We start from the raw sequence: 23,793 nt of genomic DNA on the forward strand, positions 1-23,793 counted from the left end.
GTTAGGTGACTGGAATACACTTCCTGTAATACGGCATTCAGTAAGAGAAAGTGTTGGTTAGACGACTGAAATACACTTCTTATAACGAGTAATTCAGTGAGAGGAAGTGTTGGTTAGACGACTGGAATACACTTCTTATAACGAGTCATTCAGTGAGAGGAAGTGTTGGTTAGACGACTGGAATACACTTCTTATAACGAGTAATTCAGTAAGAGAAAGTGTTGGTTAGACGACTGAAATACACTTCTTATAACAAGTAATTCAGTGAGAGGAAGAGTTGGTTAGACGACTGGAATACACTTCTTATAACGAGTAATTCAGTGAGAGAAAGTGTTGGTTAGACGTCTGAAATACACTTCTGATAACGAGTAATTCAGTGAGAGGAAGTGTTGGTTGGACGACTGAAATACACTTCTTATAACGAGTCATTCAGTGAGAGAAAGTGTGGTTAGACGACTGAAATACACTTCCTATAACGAGTAATTCAGTGAGGGGAAGTGTTGGTTAGACGACTGGAATACACTTCTTATGACGAGTAATTCAGTGAGAGGAAGTGTTGGTTGGACGACTGGAATACACTTCTTATAACGAGTAATTCAGTGAGAGGAAGTGCTGGTTAGACGACTGAAATACACTGCTTATAACGAGTAATTCAGTGAGGGGAAGTGTTGGTTAGATGACTGGAATACACTTCTTATAACGAGTAATTCAGTGAGAGGAAGTGTTGGTTGGACGACTGGAATACACTTCTTATAACGAGTAATTCAGTCAGAGGAAGTGTTGGTTAAACGACTGAAATACACTTCTTATAACGAGTCATTCAGTGAGAGAAAGTGTGGTTAGACGACTGAAATACACTTCTTATAACGAGTCATTCAGTGTGAGAAAGTGTGGTTGGACGACTGAACTACACTTCCTATAACGAGTAATTCAGTGAGAGGAAGCATTGGTTAAACATGTGGAATACACTTCTTATAATGAGTCATTCAGTTAGAGGAAGTGTTGGTTAGACGAATGGAATACACTTCTTGTAACGAGTCATCCTTTGGGGTAAATTGTTGGTTAGTGGGCGAAATTCGCACCTTGTAACGAGACATATTGTGAGGGAAAGTGTGGGCTTCGTGACTTCAGCATCACATTAATAACTAAATTTATATCGTAGTGTCCACCTTTTCAGTACTATATTATGCAATGTTTACATTACATTTCTAATCTAGGAAATAATTTCGGACTTGGCTGGCCATCATCATCCTTAATGCAAAACTGTACAAAAACGTCTAATAACTAGAACAAATGTACACACACAAATGACGTTAAAAGTTGTTAAAATCATCTGGGATGAACTATGTGTACAACACGTACAATGTGACGAAATTAAAATCAGGCTCTAAAATTGCTAGGTGCGTTGCATCATGTTAAAAATGTTCCAGTAGTGGTTCTTGTTAAAATATCATGAAAATGCTGAAAAGGTTCTATGTTGGAAATTGTCAATGGTTGAATTAAGGACGGCACACGAAGATATGATTAAATAGCTGGCACATTCTTAGATTGCAGCTAGTAGAGGCTCGCAGTTCACTGCGGTGTCCAGGAAGTTAGCCTTTCGTTGCTGCATGTGATGCGCAGCCTACTGTTGTGTGTTGTACGCCGAAACTAGTTCCTAGATTAAAAATGTAATGTAGACATAGCTTAATATAGTATTCAAAAGGTGGACCATTACCACATAAATTTCGTTATTATTGTGATCACAATTCAATACGGATATAAAACCATGAAGTCTACAGTATATCCTATGATTCAGCATCACAGTCGTTGAGGCGAGTCCGTGTGTGCCAATGTTAGATAAATGCTTGGTGATCCTGGTGACTTGTCAGTCTGTACGATAAGGTATTGGTTATAAATTGTATCAAACACATTTAAACATCTCAATCTCGTCTACAATGTGTACCTCAGTTGCTCCTAGCACAGTTAAACTTTATATGTACTGATTAGGCAATAAAAAACGAACGTTATCAGACAACTTTAATTGATTCACTGAATGCCCAGTTTGATGAAGTCAGATCAGCAAGTGTTCTGTACATGTTGTATTTCAATGTAATTTTTAATGGTCACAAAAGCTGCTTCTTTTTCTCTTCCACTTATCAACGATCTTCGAAATCATCTCACTTATCACAAGACACATTTAATTCAATTTTTTGCTCTTATAACACACATATTCTGTTAGTCTGAGTTATTGTTGTTGTCAATAGTTAATATTGTGGAGTATTAAAATCCCCTGCTATCAGGTAAGTGTTGTATACTCAGGAACTGGTAATCTGTGTTATAATAGGTTTTGTGTTAGAGTGCATAAAATACAAAAATGAGCTTAAATTTGATTACAGATATTCCGGGAGTTTACTAGAACAAGTCTGGAGAAACCAGGTTATGATCTACACTCAATGTAGACACTGTTAGACTTCTAGTGAGGTGTATTTTCAGTTCTCTTGTGAATAGAGACTACACTCTTAACCGTGTTATTATATCCTTTGAAAGTAACCGGATATTATTTTTGGAATAATTCAGCCAATAAATTTTAGAAATGCTATACAGTCGATGTACCAATATTAACGAAACGATATCCTGGAATATCGACTTTCCTAGTTTTGGAATGCAGTCATGTTGCAATAACGTACCAAAGAATAAAGGAATTCTGCTACTGTTATTGAGAATGATAATCATGAATTATATATTCGTGTGACCAGATGTGCTCCCTTCTCAGTGGACACATTACATTGACGTGTGGGGAGTCATGGATAGTTGTCTAAACAACTGTAAGGCTCTCGACTTGACTAGCGCAAGATAGACCTATAGATATGTCAAAGCATTCTTTAAAAGAAATTTATCACAGTCTCTGTTATTTGCAGGAACTCGGTTGTGAATAGATCACTCCACCACGTTCCACGAATGTTCCATTTGATCCACGAGCTATCCCATTTTTTAGAACTCTTCTGAAATCTACTCGAATCATTCATGCACAACATCAGGCCGATGTAACAGTACATTATCCATCTTTGTAACTAAACATTAGGGGCTGAAAATGGCCACTTAGGAAGATTTGTAGTGGTTGCCATTCATCGACGAAATTTTACGAATCAGCGGATCAATCCGCTACCCGCTACTAGCCTTCGTGGATCATTTGAAAACCTGAAGCCTTGATCGTATTTAGTTTGTGCCAAATCAAACCCAGCCAATCACCGGAAAAAAGTTGAACCTTGACTTATCGGACTTTTACTAATAATTCCACTTCTTCAAAATACAATTATTTATCAATCAAGTCAACAGAAGTTGCTTGTTCTCGGTTTCGTGAATCGGGCTCTGTAGCTTAGACGGTTGAGGCGCTGGTCTTCTGACCCCAAATTGGCAAGTACGATCCTGACTTAAATACTTCAGCCTCGCGTCGGTAGTCTTACTGACACGTAAATGAACTCCTGTGGGACAACATTCTGGCACCTCAGCGTCTCCGAAAAACATCAAAAGTAGTTAGAGGACGTAAGAAAAGCAATATTATTATTATTATTATTATTATTATTATTATTATTATTATTATTATTATTACTTACGGACGTTGTTGAATTGCGTAAGAACAATGTACACAAACCCCATTCTAACATCAAGTGTTATTGAGAGAAGATGTATGATGAATGTGCTGATATCAGTTCTCACAGCCCATTCAATGCAATGAACTGCCGAAGAGTAGGAGAAGAAGAATAAAATGATTAAAAAAAGACAGAAAGTGCTGTATTACATGAATAATAATACAAGTCTGCCTGAGAACAGTTATTTAAGATACAGGAGCCGATTGTGAGATTTCAAGTATGGGGATGGCTCAGTTGCAATTTCGGAACAAATTCCTGAAATAACTTTATCCGTGTGTAACAATGTCGTATTTCATAACAAGCTGAATTCCTTTTATATATAAATAGTACTAATACGAATATTTTTTGCTCATTTTAGGGCCGCCATCCATGAAGAAATCGATTGATATAATACAAGGTTATTTTTCTCTGTTAAGGGCCCACCATTCGAACAGTCGATAGATGTAATAACCACGGAGGGAGTTTCAGATGTAGGAGTTAATGTTCCAAAAATATTTTACTACTACAGTCAATAAGTTAGTTGACTTGCGCCTACAGTGTAGGCAACACGCGTACACTCATGTACCACAGTCAAGAAGTTCGTGGACTAGCGCCTGCAGTGTACTCAACACAGTGTACACATATGTACTGCAGTCAGTATGTTCGTGGACTGGCGCCTACAGTGTAGGACACACAGTGTATACCTGTGTACTACAGTCAAGATGCTCATGGACTGGCGCCTTCAGTGTAGGCAACACAGCGTATATGTATGTACTACATTCAATATGTTCGTGGACTGGCGCCTACAGTGTAGGCAACACAGTGTACACCTATATACAACAGTCAAGAAGTTCTTGGACTGGCGCCTGCAGTGTAGGCAACACAGCGTACACCTTTATAATACAGTCAATATGTTCGTTGTCTGGCGCAAACAGATCAAGGACCACCTAGTTTTTGCCCTGACTTTTCGCGACTGTTTTCCGTCGTGGTGATACGGACATTTCGGCTTCATTATCTCGAACGTTTCGCTACTGGATTTGAGTAATTATTCGCAGAACATGAAATGTACGTATTGTTCAAAATATTAAAATCTCAAATTCCGCTGCTCACATTCAACTACCCTTCACAACAGAGACCATGGTTCTGCTTACGGCGTAAGTACGCAACTGCCTCTTGCTGGGGCTAGCTAAGAACTGTCTGGACACCATCCTGTTGTGCAAACACTCGACTGTAGTGCACCAGAGCGACACTAGACGGCCAGTTCACGAACTTCAAGACTCTACTAAGTAGATAAATCGAGGAACGTAATTGCAAATGATCACTATCTAATTACAATTATGATCTACATAGGTCTATGCGCAATTTCGTTCTTGAAATCAATGGAAAACGCAAAATATTTGAACGAATATATTAAGCATATATGATGCAGTGTAGCCATGTGGCAAGTAGCTAAGTAACTGTTTTACATGCATTGAAGAAATGTTTCTGATGGCACGTTTTTGTATTTGTAGAAGCTGAGTGTGGTAATTAACTACATTATCGTGAAATGCCATTTTCCGCATTATTTTGAGGAACGTGTAATATGTGAATTTATCTCATAGAGTGGCCACGCCTGTTAAGGTGCTACATCTGTGAAGACAAGCTCTGCATTCGGAAGGCACGTGGGTTGGAGGCTCCGCCGTCGGCTTTCCTGAGAATTGTTTTCTGTGTTTCCCAAATAATTTTCAATGCCGGAACAGTTTCTATTCGTAGGCCACAGCCGATTTCTTCTACCTCGTGACCAATTTCATTCACCATCGTTCATTTCTTGTTCAACTGAGGTTGGCATCAGGAAGAGCATCCGACCGTAAAACATGTCATACACTTTCATCTCACCTCATTCCCTAAGTTGTATCAAGAAACGGGACTAAGAGGTAGACATACAGTACACACATGGATTTAATTAGTGTACTGATAAGCAGTTTGAAGAAATTCAGGGATTTAAGAATGGTGACGTACGGGAACGTCATAGTAGAAATGGCAAGGGAATGCTGGGTAAAATGTATGTTGAACCATGGAAATATTTTTTTCTTGCGTAAAAAGTGACCAAGAAAGACCAAAGAATGCGCTGGAAACAGAAATATTGAATTAAAACCCCATCGAAAGTGTGTACATTTTTGTAATGAATCAATTATTTTGACCAAAAAACGAATTTTAAAGCTTTCAGGTGCTTATACTATGCTCATGAAACAGTGTTTTATCTGTAGATGTGTAATAAAGTGAATAATTACGAATTTTAAAGCTGTTATGTGGATACATTTTACTCAAAGATAGTGCTTATTCAGTGATTTGTGTACAAAAATGTAAATACATCGTGAAGTTAGTCAATGACATAACACTTTAAAGAAAAGGTGCAGTGTTGCGTACAGGTGATACGCAGGGTGGTCGTAAACAACGTGGACGGGTATATGAGCGTGAGAGCGTTGGTCGTAATGATGAGCAATTTGAAGAAATTACGTCTATAACTCGCGCCGTTGTAATTTTCTAGCTGCTGAAGTCAGCCAATCAGATCGCTTCGTGGTGAATTCAGATGGGCTTTGCGAGGCGATGTTGCTAAATCTGCACGTGGCTTTTGACAAACTTGAGGGAGCCAGTAGAAGGATTAAACTTCTCCCTGCTGATAACAAGCATGCTACTGTGGCATTAGCTGAAACCCACGGTGTGTTAGTGTTTGATGCTCGTTTCTCGGCATGGCTCTCAAGCTTGAACAAGCCATGTGCATATTTAGCAACATCGCCTTGTAGAACCCATTAGAATTCACCCGCGAAGTGATTTGATTGGCTACATTCAACAGCTGTTAAAATGACAATGGCGCGACATATCGAAGTTTTTTTTTCAAATTACCTATAATTAGGACCAACGCTCTAACGTTCACGTTGTTTCCGAAACCCCTGTAGAGTACGATTATACATCGCACCACCGCTTAACCTAGTCCATCTCGCTTGTATCACAATATACAGCGTTGCTTTCATATCCCACTATACCAGACGGTATGATTTCTCCTCAGCCTCATAATATGACAGATCGATGTATTATTTAACTACCTAATGTACACACGTGTTTAAAACGAACTCTATGTTAGGAAGCGGCCCATAGCTGGAGACTATCATGCTCTGCAAGGTGCATACGCAGAGTCTTGGAACAATATCAGAGGGTGTCAAATGACTATCGACGATCGTAGTCTTGGCGTTAAAAGGGAGGCTGAAATTCAAGAAAAGTAAGCGGCAACTGAATCACCTGTCATATGTGAAAATAATGAACTAAATTTGTTATTCTCAATAACGGAAAGCTCAAATGTAAGACAAATAATTCAGTATTATTTGGAATATATAACATGAGTGATGCGACTTATATGGACTATGTGTAAGTAGGTTAGCCAATCAAATCGCTTCGCGGGCGACTTCAGATGGGCTTGACGAGGCGATGTTGCTAAATCTTCACATAAATTCACCAGGCTCAGGATATTTTAAGCAAGCTTCGGAACAATGGGAGTGATGGAATACCTCTTACATTTCACCGGCCAAGGACTCCTTGGAAGCAATTTGGCGAACGAAATTGGAGTCAGTGGGTTACTATCAATATTATCTGGGCTTAAGGAAGGAAGAAAGTAGAACTGCGTGAGGATGCGTCTGGATAAGTTCGGAGTTAATTATGTTCGGATAAGTGGAGATACCGAGGAACAGACAGGAGATTCTGATGTGTTCGAAAAAGGAAAGGCAGAGTGTGGGGCAGGATTGCTCATAAGGAATTAAGTAGCACGAGACAAAGTTTTTGTAAGGCTAGTAAGTGAGCGAGTGATGTGAAATGATGTCGAGGGTTTGGGACAAGAATTATCTCTGTGTATACACCACGTGAGAGAGAAGATGAGGATGATGTAGACTAGTTTCCTGAAGCACTGTTTGATTTCCTAGTCAGAATCAACAGCACGATTATGGCGGTACTAATAGGCTATTTCAATGTCACGTGTGTAAATAGAACTGAAGGATATGAGAAGATGATAGGTAGATGACGGGAAGAGGCGGAAGCAGATAAGAATGGGAAGCATTTACTGGACTTATGTGATCCGATGGGATTGTCGATTGCAGATTCGTTCTTTATACATAAGGCTATTCACCGTTACACAAGTGATGGTAGGGAAAACAGGTCGATAATCGACTATATCACGGACTTTAAATTCTAGAAATGGACGGGTAATCTGGGAATTTTTTGATGATGCAGACCACTGATCTGCAGTGAATTAAGTATCACTCCGCGTAGAATGGGAAAAGCAAAATTTGTTTGCAGACGGACATTTCCAGGACGAGGAAATTAGACAAGTACATGGATATGATTAATGAAAGGTTCCAAAGAGAACTGAAAGAGAATATGTGACATGCAGGGATGTTATTGTAGAATTTAAAAAAAAGTTAGCTTTACATTGCTCCGGCACAGATAGATCTTATGGTGAGGAATGTCATTGTAGTGTGGCACATCAACAATCGCAAAAGGGGGCAATCAAACAACAGGCGACACAACACCGCAGCCCGAGTCCACGACCGTCTGCGCAACCACCAGAGAGATAAGAGGGTCTTCCCAGCGTGAATCACACCAGCTACTTAGAGAAGGGCCTCAATAGAACACAAACACAGGAAAGGGGAAGCGATGGGAATCTGAGCGAAGCCAATAGGTTAACAACCATAACAGAGGGTGGAAGGAGTATGAGGTAGAGCAATTCACAATAATGACACACCCAGTCACACTTAAGACCAAAATTTAATATAATGTAAAAAGAAAATAAGTCAGATGGGTGGTGCAATTTTAAAAATAAATAAAAAACTGAAAACAATTAAGTTTAAAAAGAGGAAAACTAATGATAAGACTCATTTTCATATTATTACCAAGCGAGGTAACCAAGCATGAATATCAACTATTTCAATCAATATTAAGAGTTCAGCAGTATTCTTAGGATGGAATTAACTTCAAATTAACTTAGAGGGGCTTTACAATTTATCCCTTTCTCTTTACAATTTGCCCGTCTCGAGCTCGAAACCATCTCTCTTTAAATGAGGAAATATTTATTATTATTATTATTATTATTATTATTATTATTATTATTATTATTATTATTATTAATATTACAAGTTATTAATATTCTAGGTGCACCTAGGTCCGCGCGCGTCCTTACAAATTACCCAAACAGTTTTCCACATTGTTATAGAACAATTAAAAGCTGACAGGCATTAAAACAATAATTATTACAAGTTGAGTTTCCTCAGTGAACACGGAAGCGTTTCAAATTAAAACATCTAACCGCGTCGCCTAACAGACCGACAATGACCACAAGCAACATTAGGAAGGCAAAAATAAAATTTAAAAGGAGCCCACATAAAGAGAAAAACAATAAAGATATCAATAATTAAGTAACACAATAATACGGAAGTAATTAAAACTCATCTCGTGACAGTACATCACACCATGGGTACAAGTATGCCGCACAACAAAGAACGTCCACACGACTCAAGCATTGTTACAACACTGACACGCCGCGATAATGCGAACTAATCAAAACTGTTATCAAAAAACAACAGATGAAAGCATACCTCCAACAATGTAATTAAATAGAGTGTAGATTCAGAACAGAATTTACAACTCAAAATTCAAGAAAGCAAATTATAAATAAAATAATAATAATTGTAATGGTTGGTACACCTATACGCCGCACATTTGAATTTTCCGCCTTAAAGCACTCCTCTACAGCTGAAACTCTGAACTTTAAAACTGAATCAATTCAACCGTTTATCAGAAGATATCAGTGAGTTAATTTCGAATTGTTTGTTTTACTAATTAGCAAGAAGTGTGGACATTCTCTCACAGATGTCTCTACCAAAAACTATGGTCATGCACCCTGGTGCGAAGTGAAGGAACTTTTCTTGAAGATATTTTGTATTCATAAGTTTGTTCTTTACTAAACGTTGTTCTTTCATTTGTGGGTTGGCAATATTAATATTTCTTTCGGCCAGTTTTGAAATTAACCAATCGTAAATTTCTGTCATAAATTTTCGGTCAATGGCGTCTTTCTTCCCGAATGTTGATGAGTAACTGTAAGCTACCCAATAAACGACTGTGGGTGTGTCTCAATCATTCATGAAAGGTCTCGAATCTTCCCGAGAGTATAAAACCTGCTGATTTTCCTGGCTCTCGGCCATTCGTACAACATCTAGCTTAGTGTATGGAAGTATAGCAGGAGGCGGTAAGCGCCTTTTTCATCCGCCAGCAGCTCTTCTACAAGGTAATGGCCTTTCAACATCTTTACTTCTTGCTAGCTCAGCAGTTTAGCCCTCGGGGAAGGTCCGAAGCATTTTCAATGTAACCTACCTTTCGAAAAATGTAACTTAGTGCCGGCTTATGTAAAAGTGCCTTATTATTTAACTGTAAATCGGGGATAGAGAGTGCTTTACCCTCTCGAGCTACCCTTCATTTTTAGTTGAGGTGACTACGTTTTCATAACCGATTTTCTTCTCTTAATGTATTAAAATTTTCTTATACGAGTCACCTCCCGAGTTTGGGAATAGCCCCTGTATCATCGGCCTAGTGCCCCTTAGGTTTTATAAAGTTTCATGTAGGAGCGCAAGCAACGCCTCCTTTCATATTGGTATTTTGGGCCATTTAATTAACCTATTATTTTTCTTTTAAGGCCCTGTAGGCTGGGTACGAGATACGCCTGTTTAATTCTTGTAAGTTGCGCCTCGATGGCAAGTGGTTGTAAAGCATTGTATTGCCTTTAATGGGCTTGAAAGATTGAGAGCGGGTCAGCTCTTTATGGTGTTTTGAAAGGTGCCTCCAGGAGGCTTGACATTGCTAGGCGGGGGCAAGTGCTCCATGTAATTGGGTTTTTTTGCCCTTTGGTAATTTGTGGTTGTGAGCTGAGAGCTCAAGGATTGTGAAATTGGGGCTGGAAGCCCAGTATTTGTGAGGACACCTTAACTTGTGCTTCGGTTTGTAAAGTTATAATTGTACCTGATATTTTCATTGTTATTTCACCTAGTGAAAATTTGTTAAATCTTGTTGTCTATTGAAAATATAACCTTTATTTAAATTTTAATTCATCTTTCGGACTTGTAGTTAGACCCAATCAAGCCCGCACCTTCTTTCACCTCTGCCTTCCACGGATAACTCCGTAACAAGTGGTAGCAGAGCGTGGTTGAATGGGTCTCAATTTTGCCCCTATTGACGGCTAAACATTGCTTTTGTTTTGAACTCTAACAATTTTCTCCGTCGCTGGAATTTTCTTTCTTATTTTCTAAATTTGTCAATCCTTTGTCATCATGTCCGGCCCTCGCGATGTGTTCCAACCCGGCTATTTGCGTAAGGAGGAATTAATTTATGAATTAGCTATTAGAAATGTTCAATCTGGAGGCACGGTTGCGGCCGATACCACTAAGCTTAAAGGTTCTCTTGATTTGCCGGTTGGTATCCCCACCTTGGGGTAGAAAGATAGTGACGACGCTCTTTCCACGATCACTGATAATACTACTGAGCTAGCTTCTGTAGTTAGGTTTTTGAAGGGGGTGATCCATCACCTAATCAACTTAAACGTGTACAAGCTAGATTGTTCCATTTTTACAATAGGGTTACTGATCTATTGTCTCTTAAGTTAAATGATGTTCAAGGGAAGGAGGCTAGTGCTCTTCTCGAAAACAATTCCAAATTGTCCAGTAAGGTTAGCCAATTGTTAACTGTGGCAGCGGTCCCCAAAACCGACCAATCCACTCTGGTTAACATAGTTAGCGAGGAGGATTCTCCCACGGGTGAAGGACGTAGAAAATCCGTGGCAACTCAACAAATATCTGCCCCATTGGAAACCGAGTCAGGTCGTCATACATCCATCCCTCCATTTCTTTTGAATAATGCACCCTCTGAAATTGCTTCTCCACCCCTTAGGCCGTTACCTACTATGTCACTCGGGTTCAGTAGTTTGCCTCACCCATTAGCAATGTTGCTCAGGGGTATTTCTATGTTTTCTGTTAACTCTACCAGTGATGTTATTTCATTCCTAAGGTTTTTAGTTGAGTTCCAAGATCACGCCCTTTAATTTTCTCTTTCTCCGTGTCAAATTCTGCAGATTATTTATCCTATTTCATGAGTGTCCTCTCTGACAAAATAGTACGAGCCATTGCTGATCAATCCTCCATCGAAGACTTCCACGCCCATTTGTTAGCTAATTTAATTCCGGCTAGGGCAAGCTCCTTTCTCATACAGAAGTACTATTATAGAGTACAGCGATTGGATGAAAACTTGGCAGACTTCATCCAAGATATTAAGTTTTACACTAGGGTATTTGCCCTACATTTCCCTGAAGATCAAATTGTACACGGCATTGTGGAAGGAATTTCACCATCCTACAGGTCATACTTGTGTTTTGCGTCGCGTCCGCAAACTTTTGCCGAATTAGAAGCTATGGTTGTCTCAACCGATGGAGTTAGATATGCTGACACACTACGTGTGGCGAGGGAGCCCCTCCTCTTTTAAGTAATCTTCGGCCTCCACATCGCCGAACCATCGCAACCCGCAAATATTATGCTTGGGGGTCTGCAGACCATCTCCGGAACAAGTGCCCTTTGATCAAATCCAACGGGGCAAAGAATGGAGCAGGGTCATCTCGAGGTTGTTTTAAATGCGGTGCCTTTTCCCATATTGCTAAGAATTGTCGTAATACTAATAGCACCCCCTTCTGCTCAACTTCTGGTGCACCTTCCAACAACAATCAAAGGTGACTAGCGGCATCGGCTGAGTCGGCGTGCCCAAATTCTTCAGGCTCAGCCCTTGTTAAATCGGACTAAAACTCAGGGATTAGTCAGTTTTCTAATTTATCATTTGAAGGTCCAAAAAATGTCTTAGGATTGCGGCGGATTCCCCCACTCCTGTACCATTTCTCAAAAGTGAATTTAATAATGAACCTGTAACTGCTCTATTAGAATCACGCAGTGTTTGTTCCATTATTTCGGCTAAATGGTATTCCAAATTAAAATCTGCTTGTAAATTTTCCGATTTTTGTTCGTCATCGGTTCAATGCATTTCGGCTAACACTTCTCCGTTAGAAATTTTAGGTTTTCTGTATGCCAAAATTAGAATAGCTAAATTTATGTGGAAAGTTAAACTGTTTGTGGCTAAGCACTTGTCCTGCCCCATTATATTGGGAGCGGATTTCATGTCTCACTCCGGTCTAGTGCTCGACATTCAGAGCAAGTCGTGCACTTTCAAATTTGCTAGTAATTTCAAAATCCCCTTACTTAAATGTAGTTCTGTGTCATGTTCATCTGTTTCGCCTACCCAGGATGAGATGTTGTTAGACCTTAGACATCTACCTGAGGAGCAGGCTGATAGTATTCGTAAGTTGTGTCAGTCGTTTCCAGATATTTTCTCCGATACTCTTCGTGTTACTGACCTTATTGAATACAAGATTGAAGTTACGGATTCGATTCCTGTTCGATTTCCACCTTATAGGTTATCTCCACCTAAAATGAAGGCTCTGAAGGAGATCATAGATCAGATGTTAATAGACGGTATAATTCGACCCTCTAAGTCTGTAATTCATCGCCTATTTTTCAAGTTGGCTTCAGGCCTGTGATTGACTATAGGGCTTTAAATCGGAAGGTGGTGTTACAATCTGTGCCCCTTCCAGACCTTCACACTTGTTTCTCGTGGTTTCGGAAAGCTAAATTCTTTACCATCTTAGACCTCAATCACGCGTATAATCAGATTCCTCTAGCTGAAGAATCTAAACATCTGACTGCTTTTGCCACGGATTGGAACTTGTATGAGTACAACCCTGTGCTTTTCGTGCTCCATACGAGAGCAGCTGTGCTTACGCGACTGCTAGACAGGGTCTTCTCCGACATCAAACTTGAGTATCTATACCATTATCTTGATGACGTCGTCGTATTTTCTGAGACCTTTGAAGAACATCTAGATCATCTGAAAGAGGTCCTGAGTCGCCTTCGTAAGGCAGAGTTAACGGTGAAGTTGTCCAAGGTGGCTTTCGCTAAGCCTTCCATGTCATTTCTAGGGCATATTGTGTCGCCCGATGGTGTCGCTGTAGATCATTCTAGAACACAGGCTATCCGTGATTTCAAACCTCCCAAGGACATCAAAGTAATTGCCAGATTCATTGGTATGGTGAATTTTTGCAGGGAATTTATTCCTAAATTCGCTAATAGAACGGCGCCCTTGAACTTACTCCGTAGGAAAGGCGTTAAATTTTAGTGGGTATCTTCTCAACAAGCCGCTTTCGAAGATCTCCAATTAGCGCTGTATAATGCCCCTGTCTTGCCATGCCTGATTTCTGGAAGGAATTCATCGTCCAAACCGACGCGTAGTCGTCGGCGGTGGCTGCAGTCCTTCTTCAAGAGACTGAACTAGGGAGGGGACCCATCGCCTATGCGTCTAGAACTTTATCGGCCCAAGAAGCCAAGTATTCCATTTATGAACGTGAAGGTTTGGCAGTCTTGTTTGCACTAGAAAAGTTCCGCCTCTATCTGGATCATGTCAAGTTCGACTTGGAGACAGATAACCAAGCCTTAAGTTGGGTCTTAGGTAGGCAGCGTCGCACTGGTCGCATAGCCCGCTGGGCCATCAGAATTTCTGCCTTCCATTTTGATGTTAGGCATATAAGAGGAACTGAAAATGTTGTGGCTGACGGATTAAGCCGTATGTTTTCCAATGATGTAGAGCCCATTGAACAGGAAGACAGTTCTTCACTTCCCGAGTCCATATCTCCTGGTGTAAATGCCATCCTAACGGATGCTCCCATGTTGTTTAGGGACCTTGAAAAATATCAAAGTGAAGGTCCTGTGCTGGCTCCTATTATGGAAACCCTTTTTTCTGGGGAACATGTAGTCCCTTATGTATTGAGGAATGGTGTTTTATGTTGCCCATCGAGGCATGATCAGAAGATGAATGTTGTGGTTCCAGCTGATCTTGTACCTGCGATCTTCAAGTATTACCATGAGACCCCATTAGGGGGGCATTTAGGCATCTTCAAAACGCGAGAAAAGATCAGAGAAATGTTCATGCGGAAAGGTATGGACGGTGAAATTCGTGAATTGGTAAAAGCCTGTAAATCTTGTTGGCTGAGTAAACCTACCATGTCCACTAAGCTTGGACTATTGTCTTCTCATCAAGCGTCGCGCCCAATGGAACGCCATTATATCTGTACCAGGTGGTACACCTCCACGCCGCTAATTCAAACTTTGCGCCAGTTGAAACTCCTCTACTGGAGGAAGCCTGAACTTTATCTACAGTGTTAATTCTCAAGTTTCTCAGAAGATGTCCCTACTTGTAAATTTTGAAGTTTCTGGACTGGATCGTTTGCGATGTATTTTTGTTTTGCCTGTAGCAAGAAGTGTGGACATTCTCTTCTAGATGGCACTACTGAAGGACTTCAATTATGCACCCTAGTGAGAAGTGAAAGAACTGTGTTTTTGGAGAAATTTTGGGTTCATAAGTTTGTTCTTTGTTAAATTTCTTTCAGTCATTGTTTAAGTTGGCAATATTAACCCTTTCTTTCCGCCTGTTTTGAATTTGACCAGTAAGGAATTTCTGTAATTAATTTTCCAAAAATAAGGTGTTTCTTCTTCGTCTAGTGTAGTAGTTTTTGCCATTATCCAACAAAATGCTTGTGGGCGGGTGTTATCATTCCCGAAACGCCTCGAACTTTCCACGAGGGTATATAAACTGCTGATTTTCGGGTCTCCGGACCACTTCAGTAACATCTATCATTGTGTAAAGTATGTAGCAGGGGGCGGGAAGCGCCTCTTTCTTCGTGCAGCAGTTCAACCACCAGGTAATGGCCTTTTAATAACTTCTTTTCTTGCTAGCTCAGCAGTTTAACTCTCGGGGCAGGTCTGAAGCTTTTGACCATGTAACTTTCCTCTAAAATGTTAAGACACTTGGTATCAATTCTATCTTCTTAAACTACAAATTGGGATAGAGAGTGCTTAACCCTCTCGAGCTCCCACTCATATTGCTTTGAGGTGAACTTATTTTCACAACCGTTTCTTCCCTTCTAATGTAATGTTAATCGTTTTCTTATATAAGTCACCTCTTTAGTATGGGATTAGCCCTTGCATTAGCGGCCTAGTGCCAAGTAGGTTTTAGTAAAGTATATTAGGAGTGCAGTTTCGCCTCCTCTCAAGTTTGTATCTTGGAGGCCACGTAATTGTCCTGTTTCTTCACTGAATAGGCCTCAGTAGGTTGGGTATTTTTACCCCTGTGTTATTTGTGTTTGGAGGTCAACTCGAACGTGGAGTTTGGTGTGGCCTTTGATAGGCTTGAACTTAAGAGCGGGTCGCTCTTTCTTAAAATTTGTTTCTGCGTGCCTCGAGGAGGCTTTACTGTGTAATTGGGAGCAAGAGCTCCTGGGCATGATTGGGGTCTTCTGCCCCTTTGTTGAATCTTGTATATAGTAAAGTTGGGCTCATTGCTCAAGAATTATGTGTCTGGCTCTCGGAGCCCAAATCCTGTAACACTGTAATTGTACATTCTCGATTGGTTGCTTTGCTACTCTGTACCTGCCACTCTTGTTATTTCTTGATTTCGCAAAGAAAATATAACCTTGTTAAATTAACTTTAATTTCGTATTTTAAGACCTGTTCAACCCAGCACCTTCTTTCACCTCTGCACATCCACAATACTCCGTAACAATATCGACTACGTAACAACAGTGTACGCCAACAAATTCATTCTTGTGTGTGTAGATGTTTTCACAAGATTTTCCTGGTTATTTCCGACTAAGCTGGCTACCGCTCAGTCCACTATTTCTTGTTTAAATTCCATCTTTGCTTCTTTTGGTCCGTGTCAATATATCGTTTCTGATAATGCTAAAGCCTTTACTTCCAATCTCTTCCGTAAATTCTCTTTCGATCTATCCATCTCACATGTAACAACTTCTGCATACTATCCTCAACCATCTCTAGCTGAACGGGTCAATCGTAATCTGAGGTCGGCTCAAATTGCCTATCATCATGATGATCATTCTAGGTGGGACACGTCCTTGCATTGGTTAGCTTTCGCTTCGAATTAGGCGGTTCATGAATCTCATATGTTTACTCCAACTTCCTTGATGTTTAAGTTTGTACCCAACACGCCGCTCTCTAACCTTTGGTCTCTTAGTTATATTCTACCTGAGACAATAGATCCAGATAATATTAGAGATCTATGGAAGAAGGCTAAGGCCAATCTTAAAATTTCTCATGAAAAAGTTAGGGAAATATATGATCGTAGACGGAGGCTCACCATTTTAAAAAAAGGAGACCAAGTGATGGCCAAAAACTTTGTTCCCGCGGGCAAGCTTGCCCCCCAGATTTCATGGGCCGTGTTTCATTTTAGATTTTCTAACTCCAGTAATTTTATTGGTGAGCAACCCAGCCACCGAGAGGATCTTTAGGGTTCACATCTCCCAGGTGAAACCGGTGTAATGTAATTGTTAACTTGCCATCTGTGTCTTGCAACGGTGTAAATGTTATATTTTACATTAATATTAGTCCTTCTGCCCTTTGTTTTCTCATCTGCTCTGTATAAATATGTACGACCTTCTCCTATGGTTACTCATCTGTCTCTTCCTTGCGGCCATTACCAAGCTCCCGTCTCCTGCTAAAGCATACCAGTGGCTTAAAAAAATTTCCACGCCGCTGACCCCTCTGCCTCACCAACAAGATCGTACCTTAAGATAAGAAATCAGATGTCAACAACAATACTGCCGCCGAGATCTTACTGTTTCAGTGCCCCGCAGCCGTTCGGCGCCTTACCGCCACCGTGGTCGGGTAAGGTTCCACTCCACTCCCGTGAGGTCCTACAGTGTACGGCGCGCCGGAGTCTATCTCCCGGCACAGGCTGAAGTGCGGCGCACCAACCGCAAGCTTATCTGGGGACTGTAAACAAACTTCACATCTGCGGCGTCTTTTACCACGACTAGCCCTCTCATCGTGCGGGCGAAAGGTTTCTCAGGGTACTTGAGGGGTCCGGGCGACCTCGACTGGACATTGGCAACGGCGACTGGTCTGGCCGTCAAAATTAGCAACATGTATTTGGCAGTATACAACAAGGAAGACACTCTAAGTCTGGAATTTATCTAGTTATCCAAAAAAATGCCTTTCTTCAAAATTCTTCTCCTATTCAACGTTAAGAGACCTTTTCATCTATTAATGTTTCTTCCATGTACTTCAACAAACCAATTTGCAAGGAAGCAAACATTTTCTTCAAGTGATGGTTAATGTTGGGTTAAACAAAACTTGGACTTTTGTTTTGGAAAATAATTTTCTTCAACATTCTTCTGTGTCACCCCTTGGAAGGACTTTTTTTGGGGGGAGGTCTGTACCGGTTGGTACACCCTACATGCCGCACATTTGAATTTTCCGCCTTAAAGTACTCCTCTACAGCTGAAACTCTGAACTTTAAAACTGAATTAATTCAACCGTTTATCAGAAGATGTCACTGCGTTAATTTCGAATTGTTTTTGTTTACTAATTAGCAAGAAGTGTGGACCTTCTCTCACAGATGTCTCTACCAAAAACTATGGTCATGCACTCTGGTGCGAAGTGAAGGAACTTTTCTTGAAGAGATTTTGTTTTCATAAGTTTGTTCTTTACTAAATGTTGTTCCTTCATTTGTGAGTTGGCAATATTAATCTTTCTTTCCGCCAGTTTTGAAATTAGCCAATCGTAAATTTTTTTCATTAATTTTCGGCCAATGGCGTCTTTCTTCCCCAGTGTTGATGTGTAACTGTTAGCTACCCAATAAACGACTGTGCGTGTGTCTTAATCATTCATGAAAGGTCTCGAATCTTCCCCGAGAGTATAAAAACTGCTGATTTTCCTGGCTCTCGGCCACTCGTACAACCTCTAGATTAGTGTATGGACATCTAGCAGGAGGCGGGAAGCGCCTCTTTCATCCGACAGCAGCTCTTCTACAAGGTAATGGCCTTTTAACATCTTTATTTCTTGCTAGCTCAGCAGTTTAGCCCTCGGGGAAGGTCCGAAACCTTTTCAATGTAACCTACCTTTCGAAAAATGTAACTTAGTGCCGGCTTATATAAAAGTGTCTTATTATTTAACTGTAAATCGGGGATAGAGAGTGCTTTACCCTCTAGAGCTCCCCTTCATTTTTAGTTGAGGTGACTACGTTTTCATAACCGATTTTCTTCTCCTAATGTATTAAAATTTTCTTTTACGAGTAACCTCCCGAGTTTGGGAATAGCCCCTGTATCATCGGCCTAGTGCCCCTTAGGTTTTACAAGGTTTCATGTAGGAGCGCAAGCAACGCCTCCCTTCATATTGGTATTTTGGGCCATTTAATTAACCTATTATTTTTCTTTTAAGGCCCTGTAGGCTGGGTACGAGATACCCCTGTTTAATTCTTGTAAGTTGCGCCTCGATGGCAAGTGATTGTAGAGCATTGTATTTACTTTAATAGGCTTGAAAGATTGAGAGCGGGTCAGCTCTTTATGGAGTTTTGAAAGGTGCCTCTAGGAGGCTTGACATTACTAGGCGGGAGCAAATGCTCCATGTAATTAGGGGTTTTCTGCCCTTTGGTAATTTGTGGTTGTGAGCTGAGAGCTCAAGGATTGTGAAATTAGGGCTCGAAGCCCAGGATTTGTAAGGACCCCTTAACTTGTGCTTCCGTTTTTAAAGTTGTAATTGTACCTGATTTTTTCATTGTTATTTCACCTAGTGAAAATTTGTTAAATCTTGTTGTCTATTGAAAATATAACCTTTATTTAAATTTTAATTCATCTTTCGGACGTGTAGTTAGACCCATTCCAGCCCGCACCTTCTTTCACCTCTGCCTTCCACGGATAACTCCGTAATAATAATAATAATAATAATAATAATAATAATAATAATAATAATAATAATAATAATAATAATAATAATAATGACAATTAATTTAAAAGGAAAATGAAATTTAACCCGATTCGACCCAAAACACGCTTCAGTATTCACTTGGGTTTAAAATCAGCAGCAGTTACATAAATATTAAATTTTCAGACGTCCTTAGTAGGGTAACTATACAACCAGACTAGTAAATACCCTCCATTTGGGTTCTTTCTTTTCCACCGGGAAGAATATTAAATTAATAACAACAGATACAGTGATTTAACTTGTCATAGCTCCTGTTAAAATAACAGGTCGTTTTAAAACACACGGTCTTGTGACGAAGAAATATGTCCTTGCATTTAAATTAATATCTTGCTCGAAAATGACACAACAGCTTGGGCATAGTTGTTTTTTGCGGGATTAATAATTTTCTGCCACAAAAGTTCACTCAAACACATAATATGATCGAAGGCGAATGGTACCTTTGGTCCAAGAAAACGTGATTATTATTATTATTATGCCGATCCGACATTTTGAAATTAGATGACCTGTAAGCTTGACGAAGCAATGCACATCAATCTCGCTGAGACGGTTAATATAACATATAAGGTTGGACTTACCGAGGTGATGAGGCTTCTTACATTGTTAAATTTTAAAACTTACGTCCATGGCGATGTAATATCCCAGAATAGCGGCATGCTTGGATGTGAATGGAACCGTCACTTCTCAAAACGTTTAAAATAAGAACAACACACAACTAGTCATTTTATAGCATCCACCCATCACAAACAGTAATTTAATACATTAGGGTGGTTTGAACACACACACCAGCCGTCTACTGGCCATAATCACAGGAGCTCGTAAGCACGACATGTTGCCTTCAAGCGAAGCTTGCTACAACTGCCAGAGAGCTCACAGCTACGAGAGGGAGCGCTGTGTCAAGCAGCGACAGTCAATTCGAGCGCTGACCAATACCAACTTCAGAACAACAAGGCTCCATGGAATATCCAATGGCAAGGGATCAGCCCACCGTTATCATACAATTGCACACCAATAAGAACGTTAACAGTCCAACAATTAGTTAACGCCGAGTTCCGTTCCTTTGAGCCAGGTTAAACAATAGTTTCCATTCACCTTTTCTTTTAATTTCCTCACGAGCAAATTTGCTGTGTAGCGGTAATTTCACATAATCTTCACAATTATACCGCTACAGTAGGAATGGTAAGGGCGTGCGTAGGGGCAACTGTGTGAAAAGAAGGCGTAGCGAAAATGACTCCACCAAGAACCGGCGTAGATAGGAAATTGTACATAGATGAAGGAAACAGATTGAATAATATCATTGTAGAGTCCAAGAAGAAATCCTGGAAACCTTTCGGTAATGACTTGGAAAGGCTTGATGAGGTGACAGGAAAATATTTCTGGACTATAATAATAAATATTTGAAAGGGAGGAAAAAAGGCGAAGTGATTATTGTTTTGGGTAAATTCGGCCGAACTCATCGTAGATGCAAGGCAATCACAGGACAAATGGAAATATGTTTTTCAAAAATCTCCTCAGCGTAAACGGAAATCTTTCTGCGGAAGTCCCGAGTAAATGAGTTCTTGGTTGCTGGTAAATAAACTGCAGTATCATGAAGCAGCAGAAATATAAATTTGACTTAAAAATAATGGTGGATTATAGTTCCAAGGGTGAGAGGAAGTGGCTTCATAGAGTAACAGGATTAGCACGGAACGAGAGTGAAGTACGACGAAGGCAGTGTGATTGCACCTGTCTACAAGCAAGGTAATAGACATGATTACAGTAACTATCCAAGTATTTCACTGATGTTCACAGGCAGTTTGCAATGCAAGTTGCAATCAGTGGTTTCAGAACACGGAAAATAATGGATCGGTCATGGAGGGTAAGAGGATTAGAGGAAGACCAAAACGACGATGCTCAGACTCGGTTTCTAACGATTTAAAGAAAAGAGGTATGGAAGGTAACAAGGTCACACAGCCACTTACAAACACAGGATAACGGAGGTGCGTAGTTAATTCAGAGAGGCTTGCAGACTGAACGCTGAGAGTAAAGGTGGTCTAAAATAATACGAATATTAGGATGTATGGAACTATGCTGCCAGCTTAACCTCACCCCAAGAAACGTAAGCTGGTTCATCTCGTACATAGTCATCTTAATAGTTGTTTCTATTAATACTACATCTTATGAGAACAACAAACGAGTATATTTTATTTTCAAAGTGATTGGTTTCTGTTTCTGTTTGTTACAGGTGACTGTTTCTGGAACATTTTACGGATCATCTGCTGTTGATCCAACTTCCTTGACGGTGTGTAATGAAAGTTTGGAAGGGCAACTGTATTGTGATATAACGTGCACAGTATACGGATCGTGCTTTAAGAATTCTGAAGGAGAGTACATATTCGTGCCTCTAGAAAACTGTACCGTGCGTAGGTACTGTACTGCCACTGGCTGTTCCGAGCAGCCCGATCCCGACCCCACTCTGAGATGCACTATAAATTCCGGTACGATAGGCTGCACGGAAGAGGGCATCTATCCTGATCCCTACGATTGTCGAAGATCATTTTACTGTTCACCGAAAAATGGTACATATCCCTGCACTGTCTGCGGTAATGCATACTATAATTCATTGACTGGATCATGTGAGGACAAGCTAATCAGTGGACAGTGTCCGGTATCGATAGTGACTGTTTGTCCAGCTGTTGGATATACTTCACCAATTGTTAACGACGCTAGATTTTACTACACATGCATCTTGATTAATAACGTATTGTCACCGCTAATGAGTAAATGCCCCCCAGGGGAGTATTTCGTTTCTTCGTTACGGGTATGTGCATCACGTGGGAGGCACGATGTCCCTGCGATCAAAGAAACATGCACTGCTTCAAGTATTGTTATTGCTACGTAAACCCATACCTTGTAAATGTGATATTACGTATATGAACATTTACAGTGAGAGGGTAAGCTTCTGAGATGTACCTCGCCAGTTCTTTAATTGATTTTTGACTACTTGGAAATTTATGTAATATATGGAATAACATAATGTGCCATAAAAAGAAGAATTCGTTTTTCAATGTTTCTTTCTTCAAACTTAACCTTAAATCCCGATAGTAGAATTATTGTTTATATAATTTGAGGCTGAATAGAACAGAATATATTACTCTCATCTCGTAGTTCCGGATCGCCAGGAATTGAGGAGAGAGTAATCATTTATTCCAATCCAAATTATTTTTGATGCATGTATGCTTGTTTTGTTGAATTTAATTTATATACTACTAGGTTAAATATTGCACTTACGCCTAATCACTATTTACACCCAAAATCCCAATTGTAGTTTTTAACAATTTATTTACTTTGTCCAAATATTAACAGTCTAGGACAAAATATATCTTACGCTTATTATTAATTAGTGCATGTATTTGCTTTGTTACAACCCCGAAGAGATTTCTCCATAGCTTACAATAGACATTATGAATTAATAGAACGACTGTACGAATGAATGGATGCCTGGATGGGTTTCATACTTGGATTGTATTCATATGTCATGAATGAATAAACACTCCTCTCTCTCAGTCGCTGATAGCCACCAACTGCGGGGGCAGCATTCATAATTAAATGAGTGATTGTATGATTGAAAAAATTGAATGCTCTATGCTTACATGTACGGAGACCCATCAGATAAGGCGAGAACACTCCAATGTGGATAAATGAGTGACTGAGTGAATAAATGAATGATCTGGATTTAGAAGTCTCTCTCCCTGTCACGGATAACCACCAACTGGGGAGGGAGAGAGAGAGAGAGAGAGAGAGAGAGAGAGAGAGAGCATCAGGTGTTACTTTCAGTCTCAACACTTCTGTAATCCAGTCCACGAGCGAGAGCAAATAACCGTACGCAGTTAAAATCCTTCATCTGGCCGGGGATCTAGCCTGCAGCTCTCAGAACCGAACACCAATATCCTGTCCATTCGGCTAAAGATCCAGACTGAAGAGTGGACGGAGGAAGTGAAATGAAATGAAATGAAATGAAATGAAATGAAATGGCGTATGGCTTTTAGTGCCGGGAGTGTCCAAGGACATGTTCGGCTCGCCAGGTGCAGGCCTTTTGATTTGACTCCCGTAGGCGACCTACGCGTCATGATGAGGATGAAATGATGATGAAGACGACACATACACCCAGCCCCCATGCCAGCGAAATTAACCAATCATGGTTAAAATTCCCGACCCTGCCGGGAATCGAACCCGGGACCCTGTGGCCAAAGGCCAGCACGCTAACCATT

At 40.3% G+C, this 23,793-nt stretch overlaps 1 protein-coding gene across 1 annotated transcript in view; it reads left to right on the forward strand.

Moving 5' to 3' along the window:
* LOC136863351 (uncharacterized) overlaps positions 1-23,793 on the forward strand; it is a 39,489-nt gene that overhangs the window by 2,080 nt on the left and 13,616 nt on the right. Inside the window, exon 2 of the mRNA XM_067139736.2 lies at positions 21,768-21,824. Within this exon, the coding sequence (XP_066995837.2) occupies positions 21,768-21,824 (57 nt within the window). The remainder of the gene's footprint in view (positions 1-21,767; positions 21,825-23,793) is intronic.

Source organism: Anabrus simplex, chromosome 2 (genome assembly GCF_040414725.1).
Source record: "Anabrus simplex isolate iqAnaSimp1 chromosome 2, ASM4041472v1, whole genome shotgun sequence".
Taxonomy (NCBI): domain Eukaryota; kingdom Metazoa; phylum Arthropoda; class Insecta; order Orthoptera; family Tettigoniidae; genus Anabrus; species Anabrus simplex.